This window comes from Meles meles, chromosome 2 (genome assembly GCF_922984935.1).
Source record: "Meles meles chromosome 2, mMelMel3.1 paternal haplotype, whole genome shotgun sequence".
Classification (NCBI taxonomy): domain Eukaryota; kingdom Metazoa; phylum Chordata; class Mammalia; order Carnivora; family Mustelidae; genus Meles; species Meles meles.
This window is the reverse complement of record NC_060067.1, coordinates 68,945,679-68,964,925: the sequence shown is the minus strand read 5'-3', so window position 1 is coordinate 68,964,925 and position 19,247 is coordinate 68,945,679. Positions and strand designations below refer to the sequence as shown.

Below are 19,247 nucleotides of genomic sequence, written 5' to 3'. Positions count from 1 at the left end.
GGCGAGGCCGCGCGGGAGTGAGAACCAGAGAGGGTGGATTTTCCACAGCCCCACAGTCTGGCTCGCTCCTGGCCCTGATCTCCTCTGAGCAATGCGACCCGACCCGACTGGGCCCTAGCGGCCGGCGGGGAGCCTCCCCGGCCCCTGGCGAGCATAGAGCCCCTCCATCAGGATCGGCGTGAGGGTCACCCCGAGACTGGGCACCGCTGGACGCCAGCAGCAGATTCCCCGCTTCCTCAGCTTTGCTCCCGCCCGCAGGGGCTCTGGAGGTTCTGCCCAGCCGCCGCCTCCTCCCCGCAACCCTCCGGACTCCAACGCCGGTGAGCCTGGTGGGAGTTGGAGGTGCAGCCCCAGCCAAGGCTGAGCCCTCGGAGTCTCGGAGCTTCCTCGGCCCCTTTAAACTGGCGGTTCCAGCAGTCTGCGGTTCCCATGACAACGACGGCGGATGGGGGACCCGGGCGGGGTCCGGTCCGAGCGCATGCGCGGTGCGCGGCCGACGCAGCACGTCTTCCTGAGTCGCCGGCGCTGCCGTCGCGGGGTCCCTGAACCGCGGTGAGGGCGGGGTGGGGCGTTCGCGGGCCTGGGGGGCGGGTTTCGGGGTTTCCTGAACTGGGGTGAGGGTGACGTGAGGGTGTATGGGAACCCCCGTGAGGGCAGAATGGGAGGGTTCGCGGGCCCGGAATGGGGCGGGGTAGGGGGGCTGCTGAACCGGGGTGAGGGGGATCCGTGAACCGCGGTGAGGGCGTGGTGGGAGGGGTTCGCGGGCTTGGGAGATGAGGGCGGGGTAGGGGCGTTCGGGGGCCTGGGGTGAGCGGGGTGCGAGGGGTTCGCTGGCCCGGGGGGTGAGGGAGGAGTGGGAGGGTTTCGGGAGTCCGGGGTGGGCGGGGTTCGCGGGGTTCGCGAGCCCGGGAGGTGAGGGCGCGGTGCGGGGTCCGTGAACCACTGCGAAGTGTTCGAGGGCCTGGGGGTTGCGCGCGGGTGGGGGGGGTCCCTAACTGGGGTGAGGACGGGGTGGGCGGGGTGCGAGAGGTTCACGGGACCGGGGGGTTCGGGCGGGGTGGGGGCGGGTCCGTGAACCGTGGCGAGGGCTGTGTTGGCGGGGTGCTAGGGGTTCGAGGGCCTGGAGCGGGGGTGCGGGCAGTGTGGGGAGGGGTCCGTGAACCGCGGCGAGGGGTTCGCGGGCCCAAGGGGTTGCGGGCGGATTAGGGGGTCGGTGAAGCCCGCTGAGGGCGACACTGATCCCCGCGGCTCGCTGCAGGGCGGCCCCGGCTCCCTGTGCTCGGCCATGGCCCCCCCGCCGCTGTGCAGGCTCCCGAGGTCGCTGCCGCCGTGTCTGCTGCTGCTGCTGAGCGTGGCGCTGCTGGGTTTCCAGGCCCGCGCCGAGCCCGCCGCCGGGAGCGCGGTCCCCGCGCAGAGTACGTGCGTCGCGGAAGGCTCCCTACGAGGCTCCGACGCCAACGGGGCGTGCGAGAGCACCGTGCCTTCCTATTGTTCCCAGCACCGACCCTGCGCCCCTTCCGCAGTCGGGCTCCCGGGCCGCCCCTTCGGTGGGAGGTGCGGGGGGGGGGGGGCGCTGGGCTAGGGTGACGTTCCCTCCGCGCTGATGCGCACCCCCCGCAGGCCGTCCGTGCGTGGACTGTCACGCGTTCGAGTTCATGCAGCGTGCCCTGCAGGACCTTCGGAAGACGGCCTACAGCCTGGACTCGAGGGTGAGCCCCTCTAGCCGGGAGGCAGCTGCCTGGGGTGGGGAGCTAGGACCCAACCTGTGGCACTCGCTGGTGTTCTTCCTGCCCTCATCTGGCTCCAGTGTTCGGAGGGGCATTCTGGGCGCAGGCCTCACCCATGAGCATTTCCAGCCCCCTGGAGGGAGGGTGCCCCCTGCCCCAAGGCCAGGACCTGAGAAAGAACCGCCAGTCTCATTCAGCATCCCCCCACAGGGGGCAATGAGGCCCAGCGGGCAGCGAATAGAGTGGTCACTTTCCCTGGGTGAGAAAAGGGTGCGAGGTGGGAAGGGTTGGGCAAGAAAGGGCAGCTTGGGTCCGATGGTCTAGGAGACTCCGCATTCCCCAGCCTCACCTGGGGAGGAATGGGTGTGCGGAGAGGGTCACTCCCAAGTCTGGGAGGAACCAGGAGCCCTCCTACCCTCACCTGCGTCCTCACTGTGCCTTAGCCAAGGGAATTTTCACTTAGGACAGAGATAGGTACCCCTCTGTGGAATGCAGGAGAATCTCCAGAAGTGGAAAGGAGGGAAGACCCTACTCAGGTCCCCTTTCCTGGCCAGCTCCCCAGGGCCCAGATCGAGGTCTGGAGTGCCTCTAGCATCTGGATCTCATTGAGTCTGAGGCTGAGGCCCTGAGAGGAGCAGCCCCAGCCCATCTTGGGGATGGTGTTTGGGGACCTTGAGAGGCAGCACATGGGTTGAAGGAGAACTGCTGGGAAGTAGTCCAGGCTGGGGATGAGCATGTGCTGGCTCCGGGACAGGACAGCTGTGCCCGCAGAAACCACAGAGTCTAGAGGAAGAGTGTGGGGAGGGGAAGAGGCCCCCAGGGTAGCAGAGGGTCTGACCATCAGGGTGTTTCTGAGGTTTCGGGAACAGGTGGAGAGGGTATGGCCAGTACCACCTGGAGATGACATGCCCTCGGGAGCTGGCAGATGGAGTGCCCTGCCCTCACTGACCCTGTTGCTTTGCAGACCGAGGCCCTCCTGCTGCAGGCCGAGCGCCGGGCCCTGTGTGCCTGCTGGCCTGCGGGCCGCTGAGGCCCTTCACACGCCACTATTCCCCCATCAATAAACACCGGCCCCACATGCTGTGTTCTGTCTCCCTCTTCTGGCCACCAGAGCCTATCTGCGTCGCCCCTGGGGGTTCCTGGTGTGGGACTTGGTTTCCCCAGCAGTTCCGTGGGAGCCACACCGGTGCAGATGCTAAGCAGATATGCGTGTCTAGCCCCGCTTGTGGACCTATAGCCGCTGGCACTGTGTGGCCCCTGCAAGTACGCCTTCAGACACCTGCTCGCTTGCCTGCCTGCCCTTTGAGGCCAGGAGAGCAGAGAAGCTGGCTTTGCCCCTGGAACAGCTGTGCCAGTACAGAGCTCTCCCCCCACCCAGGCTCCTCTGCACTGAGTTGGGGATGGCTGTAGCGGGAGCTTCCTGGAGACCCCGACCTGGATCCCAATGTCTCCTGGCCCGCAGTGGCTGCCTGGAGAGTCAGGAGGAGCCAGCAGCCAGGGAAGGCTCCTCCAGGAAGGGAGGGCTGGCTGGGTCCCCACAGCCTCCATCTGGCCTGCTGGGGCTCTCCTCCAGCCCCAGCCCAGCCCCTGGGCACCAGGGAATAAGAATCTGCGCCCAAATACAAGTGTTGCATCTGTGAGTAACAGGCCCGAACTTATCCACAGGTGTGTGTGTAGCACCAGGCAAGAGGCTTCCCAGGTTACACTCCCTCCGTCCCTCCATTCTCCCTCCATCCCTCCATTCGTTCCATCAATGTTTTGTGGTATCCAAGCAATGCTTTGCAACCTCCAGGAGCATGGTGGGGCCATGGCTGGACATGACAGCTGTGGGACACTTGGCCTTTCTGGGGTGTTCCCTGCAGCAGGGTGCTCCTGCCAGAGGAGGATCGCCCGGCTTTAGCTCACAAGTCCCCACCCCCGGCTCACGCACGTTTACCCAGAGACTTCCTCCAGGCCCCAGCCCCACAACACCTGTCCTGCCCTTGCTCCCACCCTTGGACCCGTTTTGTCCTCTGGACTTTTCTGCCTAGAGGCGCAAGGCATGCAGCTTCCGCTCCACGTGTCTGGACTACGGGGAACAAACCAGAGTCCTACCTTGTTCGTGGTGGGCGGTTGAGGTAGAGGTTGGCGGTGCGGATGCCAGTGAACTCTAAAGCAGGCCAGAGGGAGACGACGTAGTGCAGACGCCATGTGAAGCTCAGACCAGCCCTCAGTGCTGGAAGTGAGCGGGGTACGCGATGGCAGGGGTCAGAATTCTGTCCTGGAGCCCCAGAAAGGAGCGGAGGGCGGGTCCGAGCAGGTGCCTTCCCTCCCGGCCCCGCCCCGACCGTGCTGACGTTCCATTGGTTGGCTTCCGTCACGTGGCCGTTCCGGCTGCCGGGGAGGTGGGGCTGGACCGCGTTCTCAGCCTGGGTTGTCCAGTTTAGCAAATACAGATCTAGGACCGATGAATACTTTCCCCTATCAAAAGTACACGTATTGGGGTGCCTGGGTGGTTCAGTGGGTTAAGCCTCTGTCTTCGGCTTGCGTCATGATCGCTGGGTCCTGGGATCGAGCCCCCGCATCGGACTCTCTGCTCAGTGGGGAGTTGGCCTCCCCCCCTCTCTCTCTGCCTGCTTCTCTGCCTACTTGGGGTCTGTCAAATAAATAAAATCTTAAAAATAAATAAATAAATAAATAAATAAATGAAAAGTACAAGTACTTCTGGTGTAAGTACTCATTAGTATAAGTATGTCCCACCAGTATTTAGGATATTTGTAGTAAAACTATTCGCTTATTCAAGGGGCGCCTGGGTGGCTCGGTGGGTTAAAGCCTCTGCCTTCGGCTCAGGTCATGATCCCAGGGTCCTGGGATGGAGTCCCGCATCCGGCTCTCTGTTCGGCAGGGAGCCTGCCTCCCCCTCTCTCTGTGCCTGCCTCTCTGCCTACTTGTGATTTCTGTCTGTCAAATAAATAAAAAAAATCTTTAAGAAAAATAAAAAAAAAATTATTCGCTTATTCAAAATTTAAACTTAGCTGGGCACCCCGTATTTTAAGGGCAGCCATGAGGCCTGGCACAAACTGGGGTTTCTATTACTATGAAGGATAGGGACGGCCAAGGGCTTGTTTCAGAAAGCCTCTCACAGGAATACTCTGCGGGGAAGTAGGAGCACAAGCTCCCCAGACAGGGCCTGCAGTGGCTGGGGGAGGAGCCCGGAGCCTGCTGTGCCTGGCCATGCTAGTGTTAAGGCCGGCCCTAGGCCCTTGAGCAGAGAGGTCTGGAAAGCAACTGGACAGATATGTGTGGAAAAGGGGCCAGAGACAGAAAGTTAGGAACACAAGTGCTGGCTGAGACCCTTGCGGCCTGGGTGTGGACGGAAGGAGGCGAGCACTAAGGGGGCAGAGAGGAGGGGACTCTAGAGGAGAGGGGGCAGCTGCCAGGCATGAAGAGAGCTGAGCCAGGTGAGGGCTTTGGTTAGGAAGGAGGGGTTTTCGTGCCACATGCTGCTGAGGTCAAGAAGGGCCAAGCCTGGACCACTAGTTTTGGCAGCACTGGTCATTGTTGACCTTAAGAATAGGGTTAATTGTGGGAGGGGAGCTAAGCTGTGAATTGGGAATGCATTGTCTTTAGGAGAGCTTTAGTTTTTTCTGGACTTGATGTTTGCCTTAATATTCCCACACTGTCTGCCTTTATCACATCCTTACCTTCAAGTCACCTTAATGCCTCCTGCCAGGCCCTGGCCCTGCTGCTCCCAGCAAGCGGGGTATTCCATACTCCCCACTGCCCTTTCACTCTTCTGGCTTAGAGTCACTTCTTCCTAGACCTCTTGTCATTCTTTCCATGTTGCTTGTCCTCAAGTATCTTTCTAGAAAACCCAGTGGTGTGTGAACTTTCTGAGCTGGCCTGTCTGAAAATATCGTTTGCTGGCGTGTTAAATTCATATCCCCTCCTACCTCCAGTCCTTTGCACAGGCTGTCATCTCTCCAAGGATTTACCCACTTGGCCTCCTCCATGACCCACCTCACTCTTTAGTTCCTTATCCTACCTTGCTTTGTTTGTTTGTTTATTTGTCCCCAAGGGATACTAGGGCTTTCATCTCCTTTATTTATTTCTGGTCCCTTCCCTGCTGGATGGGAAAGCCTCAGGAGGACAGAGCTTTGTTCTTTTCAGGGCCCAGATAGAGGGTGGGCACTCATCGAGTCTGTGTGGAAAGGAGGGATGAGTGCTTGGTCATGGGCTCTGGGTGAGAAGGTTGAGCAGTTTGGTCCACCAGCTGCTGGTGGCCGGTGCCTCTCAGGAGCCTTTCCCTCCTACTCCCAGGACACTCTCAGGACTGAAGGTGAATAGGCTTTAATCAGGAGTCTTGGGCCCTTAGCCCAAAACAATAATCTTTATTATATTATGGTTGTTTCCTTTCTTTTCTCTTCGGACGGCTGCTCTCAGTTGCACACTGGGCCTCCCATCTGGTCTGTTTTTTTTTTTCTTCCCACCCCCTGGTGGGAAGAAATTTTGGTTCACTTCTCTGGAGACCCCTTGGTCTTCCTCCAGTGCTCCCACCCACCTCTGTTGCTTCCCAGGCCCCCTGTACTTCGGACCACTGATGAAGTTTGGGTCTCAGTTCCCAGTTCTTCACCGGAGGGGACAGGCTGGCCCTCGTAGGGTCCTCGGAGGAGACCCTATAGGTCTGCCCTGGGATATCCCGTGAGTCCCTTCTTCACCTGGGATGAGGGTTTTTCCACTAACACGCCATCCTGTCTTTGGTGCCCACTGCTAGCACCGAGCAGGGGAGGCCCAGGGCTCCCAGCCTACTCGACCTTTGGCGTCTGGGAGGGGTCTGGTCTGGTGCACCGCCCCGCTGCCATGGGTTCAGGCCTAGCTCCAAGCTTGGTACCCAGCCCAGACTCCAGGGGCGTGGGGTAGAACTGCAGGCGGTCGGGGCTGCCCAGGCAACTAGGGTGTGGGTGAGGAGGGGACCCCAAGCAGCAGAAGCCAGAGGAATGCATGCGAGAATGGACCCAGAGAACAGATCGGCCCAGCTTCAGTTTCCTTGTCTGTGAAATGGGTTCCTGATGTGGGCAGAGAGTGCAGTGGAGGGGAGGAGGGGACGTGGCTTTCATGTCACCAGGGAGGGAACAGGCTCAGTGGCGGGCCTGGGAGCCTGCTGCCTGGGCAGACTTCCCTTCCCTTTAAGGTCACCCCCACTCAGAGCTCTAAAGCCGGGGCTGTGAGGTCACCAACATCTTCCAGGTGGCTGTCCCTGGGGTCCAGCTCTGTCCCTTCCAAGCAGGGTCTGGCTGACTTCTCCCCACCTCCTCCGGGTACTCTCCAGGGCCCTCTAGACCAGGATGCTGCAGTGCTAGGCTAGCCAAGCTATCTTGGTGGGCAGGAGGGGGGCGGGGAGTGTCAAGGACTCAGGGCTGAAGGTGAGGTCAGGCCACCTGGAGGAAGGGACCTCTGAAGATGGAGGACCCACCAAAGTCAGGCTGAGTGGAAATGCAGGTCTTTCCCTCCACCTGTGTGCTTGACTGTTGGGGGCCAGATGGGGGGTAGCCTCGAGCATAGGGTCTCGGGGTGGGTGGGTCGGGTGGTCTCCAGCAGAAGCTGTGGCCCTCTAGGGGCAGGGCCACTCTGCAGGGAGCAGTCTCTTCACACCAAGTCTGGGTCAGAGGTCAGGGATCAGGACACTACCCAGGAGCTCCTAGATCCTCCACCTGGTCCTCCCTCCTTCTGGCCCCCATCACAGAAAAGCACAGTGTTTCCGGAATCTCTGATCTGGTGCTCAAGGCCCACATCCAAAGCCCTAACTCCCCTTCATCTGAAGCCCCTTAACTCCTCCAGGCACTGGAGCCACCCCTCCCCATCACTTGTTTTCCCTGCCTGGACCCCCTGCCTGCTGTTGGCTTTGCTGGGACACCTACTGCTCTCCACCTGGTCAACCTCAGGACCCTGGGAGCAGGGTCTGCCATGGCTGGTCAGGCTCCTGTCAGCGTTCAGGCAGCACACGAGTGATTTCTGAATGGATCTGTATGCTCCTTTGAGATTCTCCGTGATTTCACTTTCCTCTCCTGGAAGATGACAGCCAGGCCCCAGACAAATCCTGACATCTGGGAAATACAGCGTGGGGTGACTTCCCAATTTGGCGGCCCCCTCCCACCATGGTCCTTGCACTGGCGATCCTGGCTGTGGACTAGTTCAGCTCCTGGATCCGGCGTGCTCCCTACTCTGCCCGGGTCCCTTGGTGTGACGCTGGCGAGGGACCATCCTCTTCCTAGTCTCTAAGTGATGGTAGCTGCCTCTCTGGGCTCCAGGCAGGCTGAGGGTCCTTAGGCCTGGTCCCCTAGGTCTCGACTCCAGCCAAGCCGGTGTGGTGAACTCAGCTCCAGGCTACCCTGAGAGGTCACCGCGGGGAATGCGGGGCGATGCAGGGCGACGCGGGGAAGGGGTGCATAGCTGCAGGGGACTGGGTTCATAAAGTGTTAGGGGAGGGATCTGGGATTACCTGTACCCCACCCTCACCCTCACCCCCGCCCCCGGCCCGCAGCGTCGGTAGGCAGGTAGGCAGGTAGGGTTCCCGGGGACCGGCAAGACTCAGCAAGAGCATCCCCCCGCCCCCCCGCACCTGCACCGAGATCGTGGAGCGCATGCGCGGGCCGAGTCGGGCGGCGGGGGCGGGGGGGCGAGCCGGGAGGGGTCCTACCGGCCCAGCGCCCCCCGTGTCCGATGCAGGAATTCGGTGTCGGAGCAGAAGGTTGCTGTGCAGCGCCCAGACGCGGGGGGCTGCGGGAGAACTAGGCATCACATCCTGCTGCGACTGCGTACCCGCGCGTCCAGCTCGTGTGGCCCCGGGCGCAGGTTCCCAGGGGCGTCAGGCCGGGGAAGCCGCGGCGCCCCTCCCCGGGGCCCCGGGCCGGCGTCGCGTTCAGACAAAGGGGAGGGAGCTGGAGCTGGAGATGGTTCGGTGACTGCTCCCCGCGGCCGGCCGGAGAGGAGGAGGACGCGGCGCCACGGGCTGCAGCGGCCCGGCCCCAGGACCCGGTGCTCCCAGGCCCGCGCTGAGGGGTGGAGGCGCGGGGGTGCAAGGGCCGGGCGGGAGGCGCCCTGCCGGGAGCTCCCACGGAGCGCCCCTTCCGGGCCGGGGACCCCGGTCGCGCTTGTCCCTGGCCACCTCGCGGGGCTCGGCCGCTCCGTCGTGCCCCGGGCTGCCCGCGCCACCCCCCCCGCCCAGGCGCCCTCCCGCCGGCCGTTCGCACCCGGCCGCCGCGCAGCGCCCAAGTGTGCCATCGGGCGGGCGCGGAGGCGGCGTCTGCTCCCACCCGCGAGATCACATGGTGACCCTCGGCAGCCAATGCAGTGGACGCTAGGACCCTGCGGGACCCCGGGCGCCGCGACTGCACCGGCGCCGCTGCATTATAAATACTTCTCCAAAATGCGGCGCAGCTCCCTGCGCGCGCCCCGGCCGCCCGCCGCCTCCGCCCCGCGCCCCTGAGCTGCCGTCGCCACCGCCGCCGCCGCCGCCGCCACCACCACCGCCACCGCCGCCGCCACCGCGGGTCCGAGGGCGCCGCGCCCTTGCCCTGGGCCAGGGCTGTGCCCGCCCGCAGCCCGGCCCGCGTCTCCGCGCTGCGCCGCCCGGCCGGGTGCATGCATTGTGGGCCTCCCGACATGGTCTGCGAGACGAAGATCGTGGCCGCCGAGGACCATGAGGCGCTGCCGGGGGCCAAGAAGGACGCGCTGCTTGCCGCCGCCGGCGCCATGTGGCCCCCGCTGCCCGCCGCGCCCGGGCCGGCCGCAGCGCCCGCCGCGCCCCCGCCCGCGCCTGGCCCCCATCCCCGCGGCGGCGCAGGGGGCGCGGGGCCACCGGGGGGGCGCGGCGTGTACATCCGCGAGTTCCGCGCTGCCGAGCAGGAGGCGGCGCGCCGCATCTTCTACGACGGCATCATGGAGCGCATCCCCAACACGGCCTTCCGCGGCCTGCGGCAGCACCCGCGCACACAGCTGCTCTACGCCCTGCTGGCCGGTCAGTGCGCGGGGGGCCCCGGCGCGCTCCGCCCGGCCCTTCCGGGGACAGACGCGCCGGGCGCCCTCGGCCCCGCTCGCCCTACCTCGGGGCCCGGGCCTGGCCGCGCTCCCGTGCCCGTCCGGGACTCGGCCTGGGAGGGAAGCGGGCCCCCTCGGGGGGGCTTCCTCGCTCGCGCCCCGACGCGCACCCGCGCGCCACCGGCTTTCTGCAGCGGCCTGGGGCGAGGTGGTCACCGGCGGTGGCGTCCGGGCTCCCGGCCAAGGCGCGCCGGGCGGGGGCGTGGGAACAAGCGCTGGCGGAGGGGAGGGGGCTGCGGGCCCGGAGAGGGCCAGGGTCGCCGCCCGCGGCCCCATTCTGTGCGGCCCCGCCGGCCGGGTCCCTTCTCGGGTCATCGCGGGTGGGGGCGGGGTGGCGGCAGGTAGCGCCCGCGGCTGAGGCTCCGAGCCTGGCGCGTGAACTATATATAATCCACGGGGCGGGGGAGGCTGCCTCGGCGGCTCCAAGTGCTAATTTATGAGGGGAAGACAGCCAGCTCCCCGGGGTGCCGGGGGAGGGCGAGCACCGAGGAGGCAGAGTGAGGGGGCCGGGGGGGGGGGGGCAGCCCCCGCAGGGGCTTTGAGGTCTTTCCCCCAAGCCGTCCCCATTTCACAGGTGAGGAGCTTGAGGCTGGGGCTTGTTACTTTCCCAAGGTCATGCAGCAGAAGTGACTTTCGCTGTAGGCTTGTGGGTTCCCGCAGCCCTGATGAATCTGGAAGCAATCTGGGGCTTCCCTACCCCCTTGCTCCCGGCCCTCCTCATAACCCCCGGGGCTGGCCCTGGAGAGAAGGTGGTCCTGGGGCTTTCTGCTGGAAGGTGTCCCTTCCCTCTCCCCACTTTCCCAACGGTGAGACAGCCTGCGGGGGCCTGGGAGCTTCCCATCTGGCTAGAGTGGCAAGGGTTTATGTGAAGTGCCTTCCAGGGATGGGGGCCCACATAGGGGGTGGGGACGTCCCCCAACCCTGCCTGGGGCTGTTGCCCCTGGCCATTGAGGGCAGCCTGCCCAGAGGCCCTTGCTGTGCTCAGGAGGTTCAAAAGTCCTGTGATGTCAGACGCCTGATCAGCCTGCCTATAGGGTAGCGAGTTTAGGAATATGGCAAAGCAGAAGGAGCAGGCAGGCTGGCCCAGCGCTCCTCCAGGGAGACAGTCGTGGCACCTTTGGCAAGGCCTCTCTGCACCTGTGTCTGGCTGGCATATTTAGCAGGGAGCCAGCGGGTGGGGGGTCCCCTGGGTCGGTCAGGCAGGTGTCTGCTGCTCACCGGGCCGTCCTCTCCCTGCAGTGCTGTGTTTCGCCCTGACCCGCTCACTGCTGCTGACGTGCCTGGTGCCAGCTGGGCTGCTGGGCCTCCGCTACTACTACAGCCGGAAGGTGGTCCTGGCTTACCTGGACTGCGCCCTGCACACGGACATGGCCGACATTGAGCAGTACTACATGAAGCCCCCGGGTGAGCCTTCCACTCCAGCCCCATCCTGTCCCCTCCCACCTCTCCTCTTGCCCTCGCACAGCCCCTCCTGCTGGGGGGCTGCCCTAACCCCAAGCACCTTAGACAGACAGGCCCCGGGGGATAGGGGGCCTGTGAGGGGGGAATGGCCAGGCCTGGGTGGGCCCAGGCTGCTGCACCCTGGGACGTGCCTTCGGAGTCAGGGAGAGCTCTGGCTGCGGGTTGGGGGTGCAGCAGGCCAGCAGGGTGGCAGGGGGGAACGGCAGAGCTAGGTCCTGGGCACTGAGGCAAGGCCCCTGAGTGTGCACCGAGACAGACCCTGGGCTTCTGTCCTGCATCCTGGGAAGAGGGGCTGCCAGGTGTCCCACCTCTGCTCTCCGCGCTGATTGCACGATGCGTTTCCCCGGAGCTTGCGGAGGGGCTGGGGTCTGCCGTGCTTTGCGAGGGGTCGGGCTGGCCTGGAGTGCCAGGCACAGAGGGCTTCCTGGTGGGGAGAGGGTTCTGGGGGGTCTCTGAGGGCTGGGAGCCCCAGAAGAGCAGGGGTGTGGAGTCCCCACTTCTGGTCTCGGGGCCACTCAGTGAGGCAGAGGGTCTCGGCCCAGTGCCCTGGCCTTCTGTACAAGGAGGGGCTGGGTCTGGTCTGGAGCTGCCTGCAGCTCCTTGGGGGCTGTCCCGGTTGTCCAGGCTGAGCCCAAGGCAGGCCGGGTCCTAGAATGCTGGACCCCAGGGTTTCCTTCACGTCCGGAGCCAGAGAAGGGAGGCTTTGTCTCTGCCCTCTGGGATTTAAGGGTGTCCCAGGTGCCGGAGGGTTCCCAGGCTGGAAATGGAACAGTGTGGGCCCCAGCAGTTGGTGAGGGCATAGAGGAGCCTGCTGAGGGCCACAGAAGGGCAGTGGGGGACAAGACAGGCACGGCATCCCAGTGCAGGGGTGCCCCACCTGGGCACTGCCGGCTCCCGTGCCCGCTGGCTCCCAGCGAGCCGGCCCATCCTGTGGTACCCTGCCTGCTCTCCCATTCCCACCCCTGCCAGGCTTTGGCACCTTGGGTTCTCTTCGACCCTTTCATAAGCTTGAACTTATTTTATCAGCCTCCATGGAGTTGCCCGGGACAGGAGGGAGTGCGAGGGCCAGCCCCACCTCACCGGTGCCCAGGTCCAGGCTGCTGAAGCAGAAGGGGGTTCAGGGTGGGGGCCAGGGGCAGCATGAGGACCCTGTTCTTCTTGGGCCGCATTCTCCCTGGGTGTGGGGTGGCGCTCGCCCTCCTGGGACGCCTGCTAGGTTGTAGGAAGTTTCCACTGAGGCCGGGAGGCTGGACCGCAGCGGCCAGGGCCAGGCTGCTCAGGGTGGGAAGACCAAGTCTTCCCACCTGGGTGTGTGGGAGGAGCCAGAAATCCTGGATGGAGGGCAGGCCAGCTATTGCGGGGGGGGGGGGGGTCCATCGGGGCAGCGGGCCCTCAGCCACTGCCGAACTCGGGGTGAATACCAGGTCTCCAGGTATGGTGGTGAAGGGGACAAGGGCCCCTCCTGCCCAGCTGATGCCTGCAGACAGGACAGTGGAGGACCCTTGGGGGTTGGGTGGAGGGGCAAGGTCAGGTGCAGAACCTTGATGGGGGAGAATATGGCAGCTTAAGGAGAGCAGGTGGGGGTGGTTAGTGGCAAACACTTCTGTGGGGGTTGGAGTGGCTGTGGGAAGGGTGAGTGTAGGTGGGGCTCCTCAGAGCAGGCACCCCTGTTGGCCAGCCTCTGCCTCCTGGGGCCCCTGGGCTGATGGTCAGCAGAGGTAACCAGACTGTCATGCCCTGCAGGCCTTCCCACCCACTTTCATTCTCTCTCTTCTTGCTTCTCTCCTGATCCCTCTTTGGCCATCCTCTTCCTCTCCCTGCCTTGTGTGGGGCTGTGATTGGTCCAGGCCATGGATGGGGACAGCTGGCCTGGCCACTGGACTCCTGCCCAGGAGAGGCCAGGGTCAGTGGGAGGTATGCAGTGGTGCCCATCTGTCCCGATTCTCCACTTGGACCGTCCTTGGAGCCCGCCAAGGGCCTGCTTCTGTGCCCTGATCCAAGCAGGCCATGGGGCTCCCAGCCTCCTCCTAACCCAGGAGCATGGAGGCCACAGGACCTCCTGAAGCCCCTAGGGCATGGCTCCCAGAGGGGTTCTGCTGCCCTGGCCTGTCCTCCTAGGCCCCCCGAAGTCCCCATTGTGGCCTTCTGGAGGTCCGCTGGTGGCACCTCTCTCCAGCTCCCTGGTGTGGATGCATGGGGACAAGTGTGGTGGACCCCGAGTGGCTGGGAGCCAGGGCCTGTCTCTGGCCATCCACTGACCATCCAGGCATCAGCTCAGGGGTAGCTAGGCAGAGGAGGGGTCTGCGTGGCTGAGGGTTGCCCAGCTCTTGGCCACTGAGGGAGGGACTCTGGCCCTGGAGCTCTTGTCTGCCGGGCCTCAGGCCCAGGGCAGGGGCCTCTGTGGACGACAGGCAGGTTGGGCCCAGCTCTTTCTGCACCAAGGGCCCTGGAGGGGCGGCTTTGTCATGCCGCAGCCCTGACTGCCATGTCCCTACAGGCTCCTGCTTCTGGGTGGCTGTGCTGGACGGCAACGTGGTGGGCATCGTGGCGGCACGGGCCCACGAGGCAGACAACACCGTGGAGCTGCTGCGTATGTCCGTGGACTCACGTTTCCGTGGCAAGGGCATCGCCAAGGCACTGGGCCGCAAGGTGCTGGAGTTCGCGCTCGTTCACAACTACTCAGCGGTGGTTTTGGGCACGACGGCCGTCAAGGTGGCCGCACACAAGCTCTACGAGTCGCTGGGCTTCAGACACATGGGCTCGAGTGACCACTACGTGCTGCCCGGCATGACCCTGTCGCTGGCCGAGCGCCTTTTCTTCCAGGTCCGCTACCATCGCTACCGCCTGCAGCTGCGCGAGGAGTGAGCGCTGCCTGCCCGCCCGCCGCCCACCTGCCGCCCGGCCACCCCGTCCGCCCGTGCCCGCCTGCCCACCACCCGGGCCCGCTTGCAGGCGCTCCCCTTGGCGTTTATGGTGGGTGTTTCCTTTCCACCATCACGCAGTTCTCCGGCTGGCTTTGTGGGGGGCGTGGGGCCGCGGCTCCTCTGTGACACTCTCCGGGCTGGTTGTGTGTAGTCCCAGCCCCTCGCCCCCCGCCCCCCCAGCCTGCTGGGGCTGCGTCCTGAAGAGTGACAGCATGGACCGCCATGGGCCCACGTGGCTGCTCAGCCTGCGCGCGGGGCCCCTCTAGGCCCACCGAGCACAGAGCCTCTGTGGCACGGCCCCCACCCGGCAGACCCCTGGCCGCCAGCCAGGCTGTGGCCCGGGGAGGCCAGACCTGCTGGGCTGGCCGGCCACTGGCCCGCGGGGCACCGAGCTGGCCACGGGCCCCGCTTCGCTCCGTGCATGCTGAGGACATGGCCTGGCTGCCGCATGCCCATGGCCCCCTGCCCCGCTGCCCCGCTCAGCCTGGGCCGACACTGGGCAGTGCCCCCGCCCAGCCCGCCAGCCAGCTGTGGCCGCCCACCTGCGCTAGGGAGGGCTCGCCGACCTCTCACCACCCCTGCTGCCCCCGTCCCAGCTCTGCTTTGACACCGAGCCACGTTTCTTTCCTTTTGGTCCCCGCCCCTCCCCCACCCGGGCTTCACTGATGGCGTCATCATCCAGGTGTGGTCCCCGCAGCCACCTGTGGCCCAGCCTCGTCAGGGTCCTTCAGGAGAGCAGGGTGGGGACGCAGTGGTGCAGTCGCCTTCCCCCAGGCCCAGCTGGATGATGGTGGCCTTTCCCAGACCTCCACGAGGACCGCTCTGCCTCACGGCTCATGGGCTCTGCCCTGTGAATCTTCCTAAGCCAGGCCGCTGCCCACACCACCGAGCCCATAGCTTCTCCCAGCCTGAAACTGACCTATTTTTTAATAAGTTATTTAGACAGAATAGCACTCTGCATGACTTTAATTCTTGGGACAAAATGGTAGTTGATACCTTAACACACACGCGTGCACACACACACACCTGTGTGGTCTAGAATATGCACTATTTCTGGCCCAGTTTGGTGGGGGCGGGTGGCCGGGCGGGTAGAGGGTTTCAGATTTTGAAATCTGGAGCGAGACCCTGACTTAGCATTCTTTCCCTCAAAGAGCATTTCTGGTCTGAGGAGGCTCTGGGCTGCCCCTGTCTAGCCTCGACTTGTGGGACAGAGGTCAGCAATGGCGGCAATTTCCCTGCTGACCCTGGGAGGAGTGAGTGCTGTCCACCTTGGCCAGGGGGCAGGCATGGCAGCCTGGCTGTGCTCCCGGCCTTTCCTTTTAGGGTGGGAGGTGGCGGTCAGGTGTGGGGTGGCCTGGGTGAGTGGAGGAACGGGGTCGTTGGCAGTGGCCACGTGTCCAGCTTGTGGGCCTGGACCCGGCCGTGGTGGCAGGAGGGCCGTTGGCGCCCACTGAGGCCCCTCTATTTCAGGAGCTGGGAGAGGGGGAGTGGCAGGCACAGTGGGCCATGCAGCTGGGTCCCACGTAGGGGACACAGAGGGGACATTCTCAGGCGCTTCGGGAACAAGCAAATGCGTGAAGCGAGCCCAGTGTCCCGAGGGGCCTTTCTTGCTGTCTGCAAACGAGATATTCGTAGAACATTGTACAGACCCTGCTCTCCCCTGTACATTTCTCCCTGGTGGCGTCCGGTCCCTGCTTGGGGACGGGGTTTTGTAGACTGTACAGAAATCGGCACCCTATTTTCTTGCAGCTCTCAGATTTTGTTAATCTGGATTATACAGACAGACGTAAAGTGTTTTAGCAAAATGGAAAACAAACAGTTGTGCCTTTTTCCTCTTTCTGTTTAGTTTGGTTTTGGCTTGGGGTGGCCTTGGCTGGCGTGGGGCGTGTTGGGGGCTGCGGCTGGTCTGAGGCGTGGCAGGGCAGGTAGGACAGGTGGGTGCCACGTGGGCCCAGCCTGGTGGGCAGTGTCTTGTCAGTGGGAGCCTGGGGGTGCTGTGGCTTCCGTTGATCCTGTGCCTTTGGAGCCTGGGGTCCCTGGTGTGGGGACATGTGGGTGGGGGCCGGAGCTGCCAGCATCTGGGGGACATTGACCAAAGCACGTGGCCTCAGTTGCTCCTGGGAAGACATGTGGCCCTCCCCTGTCCTGCTGGTGTCTGTCTGTTCGTGTAGAATCTATGGGCTGTGGGGGGGAGGGGACTGCAGTGTCTTTCCCAGTCCGGTGGCCCAGGGTGGCCTGTGGCACCGGCTGGGTGCACCCTGTGCTTGGGACAGGGCCTTTGCCTGGCCCGTGTGCGTCTTGGCAGCCCCCGAGATCACCAGGGGAGCAGATTCCCCATCCTTTCCTGGGGCCAGAGGCTGGGCACACTCGTGGGGGACGCCTATCCCTGGCTGGCCACTTCCCTTCAGCCTGGGAGCTAACTCCTCCACAAATGTGCACCGAGATGTGAATTTTATACATTTGTAGAAATTCTGATGTTACTACTTCTACCTCTGTGAAGCACCTGCCTGGGTTTCCACTCAGTGGTGTGTCTGGGCAGCTCTCTGCACTGGCAGGCCCTGGGCGCCCCCCTCCCCCCTCCGCTGGCCTTTTGGGCCTCCCCCAGTGGCTCCTGCTGAGGCTTCGGGAAAGCAGGTCCCCAGGCATGGCCCCCATGCTCAGGAGACAAGGCTCCTAGGACTTTTGGAAGCTTCTGTTTTGGGATGGGAAAGAGGGAGGTGGAGTGTTCCAGAATGTTTTTGTTGGATGAGCCTGGAACACAAGCCCAGTGGGCAGCTTGGGGCAGCGGGATGCAGGGCAGCTGAGAGCTCTAGCCTCTCGGGATGGCCCAGCATCACCAGTGTTCCTGGGGCAGCACCCACTGCCCAGGGAAGGGGTCTGAGGAGAGCTGGGGTTATCTGCGGGTGCCGAGGTTGTTCCCCTCGCCCCTGTACCTGCGTCCAGCCTGGCCTCCCATTGCTCCTCTTGGGTGAGTGGGGCAGAGAGATGGGCCAGCCTGTCTCAAGGAAGGGGAGGGGCCTACAGCTGGGTTGAGGACATGAGGTCCTCGGGCAGCCCCCATTCTGGCCTGGGTGTCCTTCCTCAGAGAAGACCTTTCCAGGGGACAGGCTGGGGGCTGCTCTTCACATGGCTTCCTTGGGAATCTGGCAAGAGCTCGGGAGGCTCTCGGGCCACAGCGAGTCATGCTGGCAGTGTGAGTGCCCACCCCTACCAGCCCCTGCCCCTCTGGCCCGCTCCTGACTGCTCCTGCCCACCCTGCCCTGTCCCTGCTTGCCCCTGCCCCCCTTGCCTGCCCCTGCCACCCTGATCTGCCCTAGCCTGCCCCTGCCCTCTCTGGCCTGCTGTGGCTCGCCTCTGCCCATCCCTGGCCTGCCCCTGGCTCCCCTGGCCTGCCCCTGCGTGCCCTGGCCTGCCCCTGTCTGCCCTGCCTGCCCTATGTGGCTTTGAGCCTGGGCCCCTCGCTGGGCTGGGACCAGGTCGGGGGGCTAAGCAGCAGAGCCACCCTGCTGTGTCCAGGGAATGGCTGACAGTGGTCCCCGAGCCTTGGGAGCCTGGCCTCCCTCCCCAGCAAGTGGGCAACATGGATCCTGTGTCCATTTGAAGTTGCTTTCATGACTCTGTTTTGGCCACAGCCGGTGTTCCTGTGCTGGTGGGCCTTTGGCTGAGGCCTTCTGGGGCTTGTGTTCTGGGCTAGGTGTGGGGCAGATCCTGGAATGTTTGCTCTTTGGTGCCGTGGGTGGGGCAGCCCAGGGCCTGGGGTGGGGAAGGAGGGACCCCGACCTGCCATTGTTGGATGTATTTTTTTTTAACAGCAATAATTAGCCATTTTGAAGAAGGGGTGTGTCTGTGTGTGCGTGCCTGTGGGTGTGTGTGTGCGTGCGCCTGTGTGTGTGCACCATGCACGTGTGCACACATGTATATGTGTGCTGTGTGCACGTGTGCACACATGTGCACACGCATGCCTGTGTGGACCTACACGTGTGCGCACGAGTGTAAGTGCGTGTTGACAGGGAGGGGACCTCCTGCTGCTGTACGCGTGGGCCGGCGCTAAGCCCCATGCTGAACAGCAGGGTCCCGGCTGGGTGCTGTGCTTCCTTCTCCCAGGCCTGACCCAGGACCCAGGACACCTTGAATGTAGTGCCCCCCACTCCCCGTGGAGGGCGCTGGATGGGTCTGTGGGAAGTGGGGGGACCCGGGATGAGCCTTTGCCTGGGTCTCTGGGTGTGTAGGGGGGCTGGCGGGAGGTGCACACTCAGCCAGACCAGCCGAGATCAGACAGTGGTGTCCCCTGGGTCAGGCTGTTGGGCCACAGCTGCTGCAGACGCTGTGTCTTTGGGCGAGCAGAGCAGATCGGGTCGTGGTGGCGGGGTACACTTCCTGTGGCTTACTGCCCATGAGCCCACGATTGAGGCAACTGTCCTGAGACCCCTGGGTATGCCAGAACCCTCGAGAGGGGCGGAGGAGACAGGCCACGGGGCCAGGGCAGGGTGGGGGTCTCCGGCTTCCCGTGGGTGTGTGAGCAGTGGGGGGGGGGGGGGATTGCTGTGGGCCCGGCTGCCTACTCGGCCCCCAGTGCTGCTGTTTTTCAATAAAACCAGAGTTGACGGAATCGGGCTCCTGTGAGTTCTTGAAGCACCCCCGCCTGGCATGGGCCAGGAAGGGCTGCTTTTCTGGAGATGCTGGACAACTCCTCGGAGGTGGGTGTGGGGGGTGGGTGTGGGTGCTGGGATGCCCTCCAGAGCCAAGGCCACTGGCCCTGTGCTGGCCACCTTGGCCGGGCTCCGCCTGCCCACTTGGCACCTCCAAGGAGCAACTCAGGTCTGAGGGGCCCAGGTGATGGCCGCAGGCCCACCTCCCTCCTGAGGTCTGTGAGGGAGGATGACATGGGGGGTGGTGCTGGGAACCGTGAGGTGCTCTCCAGCCCCAGACAGCTCTCCGCAGGGGCCTTTCCATTGTGGGAGGAGCGGCCTCGGCTCATCCCGTCCCCAGGGTCGGTCTCCTGCTGCAGGGAGGGCTTTGGGCAGGCCCTAGGATCACTGAAAGCAGAGTCTGCGGCCTT

The 19,247-nt window shown here is 64.2% G+C and overlaps 2 protein-coding genes across 2 annotated transcripts; both read left to right on the top strand.

Moving 5' to 3' along the window:
* Nucleotides 1-439: 439 nt before the first annotated feature.
* C2H4orf48 (chromosome 2 C4orf48 homolog) lies at nucleotides 440-2,832 on the top strand. The gene is made up of 4 exons (XM_045987634.1): nucleotides 440-552; nucleotides 1,259-1,415; nucleotides 1,621-1,709; nucleotides 2,692-2,832. Exons 2-4 carry the CDS (start codon nucleotides 1,286-1,288, stop codon nucleotides 2,755-2,757), a joined length of 285 nt encoding a protein of 94 aa, XP_045843590.1. The 5' UTR covers nucleotides 440-552; nucleotides 1,259-1,285; the 3' UTR covers nucleotides 2,758-2,832.
* A 6,440-nt stretch (nucleotides 2,833-9,272) lies between these two features.
* NAT8L (N-acetyltransferase 8 like) lies at nucleotides 9,273-18,717 on the top strand. The gene is made up of 3 exons (XM_045998429.1): nucleotides 9,273-9,723; nucleotides 11,043-11,207; nucleotides 13,762-18,717. Exons 1-3 carry the CDS (start codon nucleotides 9,348-9,350, stop codon nucleotides 14,127-14,129), a joined length of 909 nt encoding a protein of 302 aa, XP_045854385.1. The 5' UTR covers nucleotides 9,273-9,347; the 3' UTR covers nucleotides 14,130-18,717.
* Nucleotides 18,718-19,247: the final 530 nt, after the last annotated feature.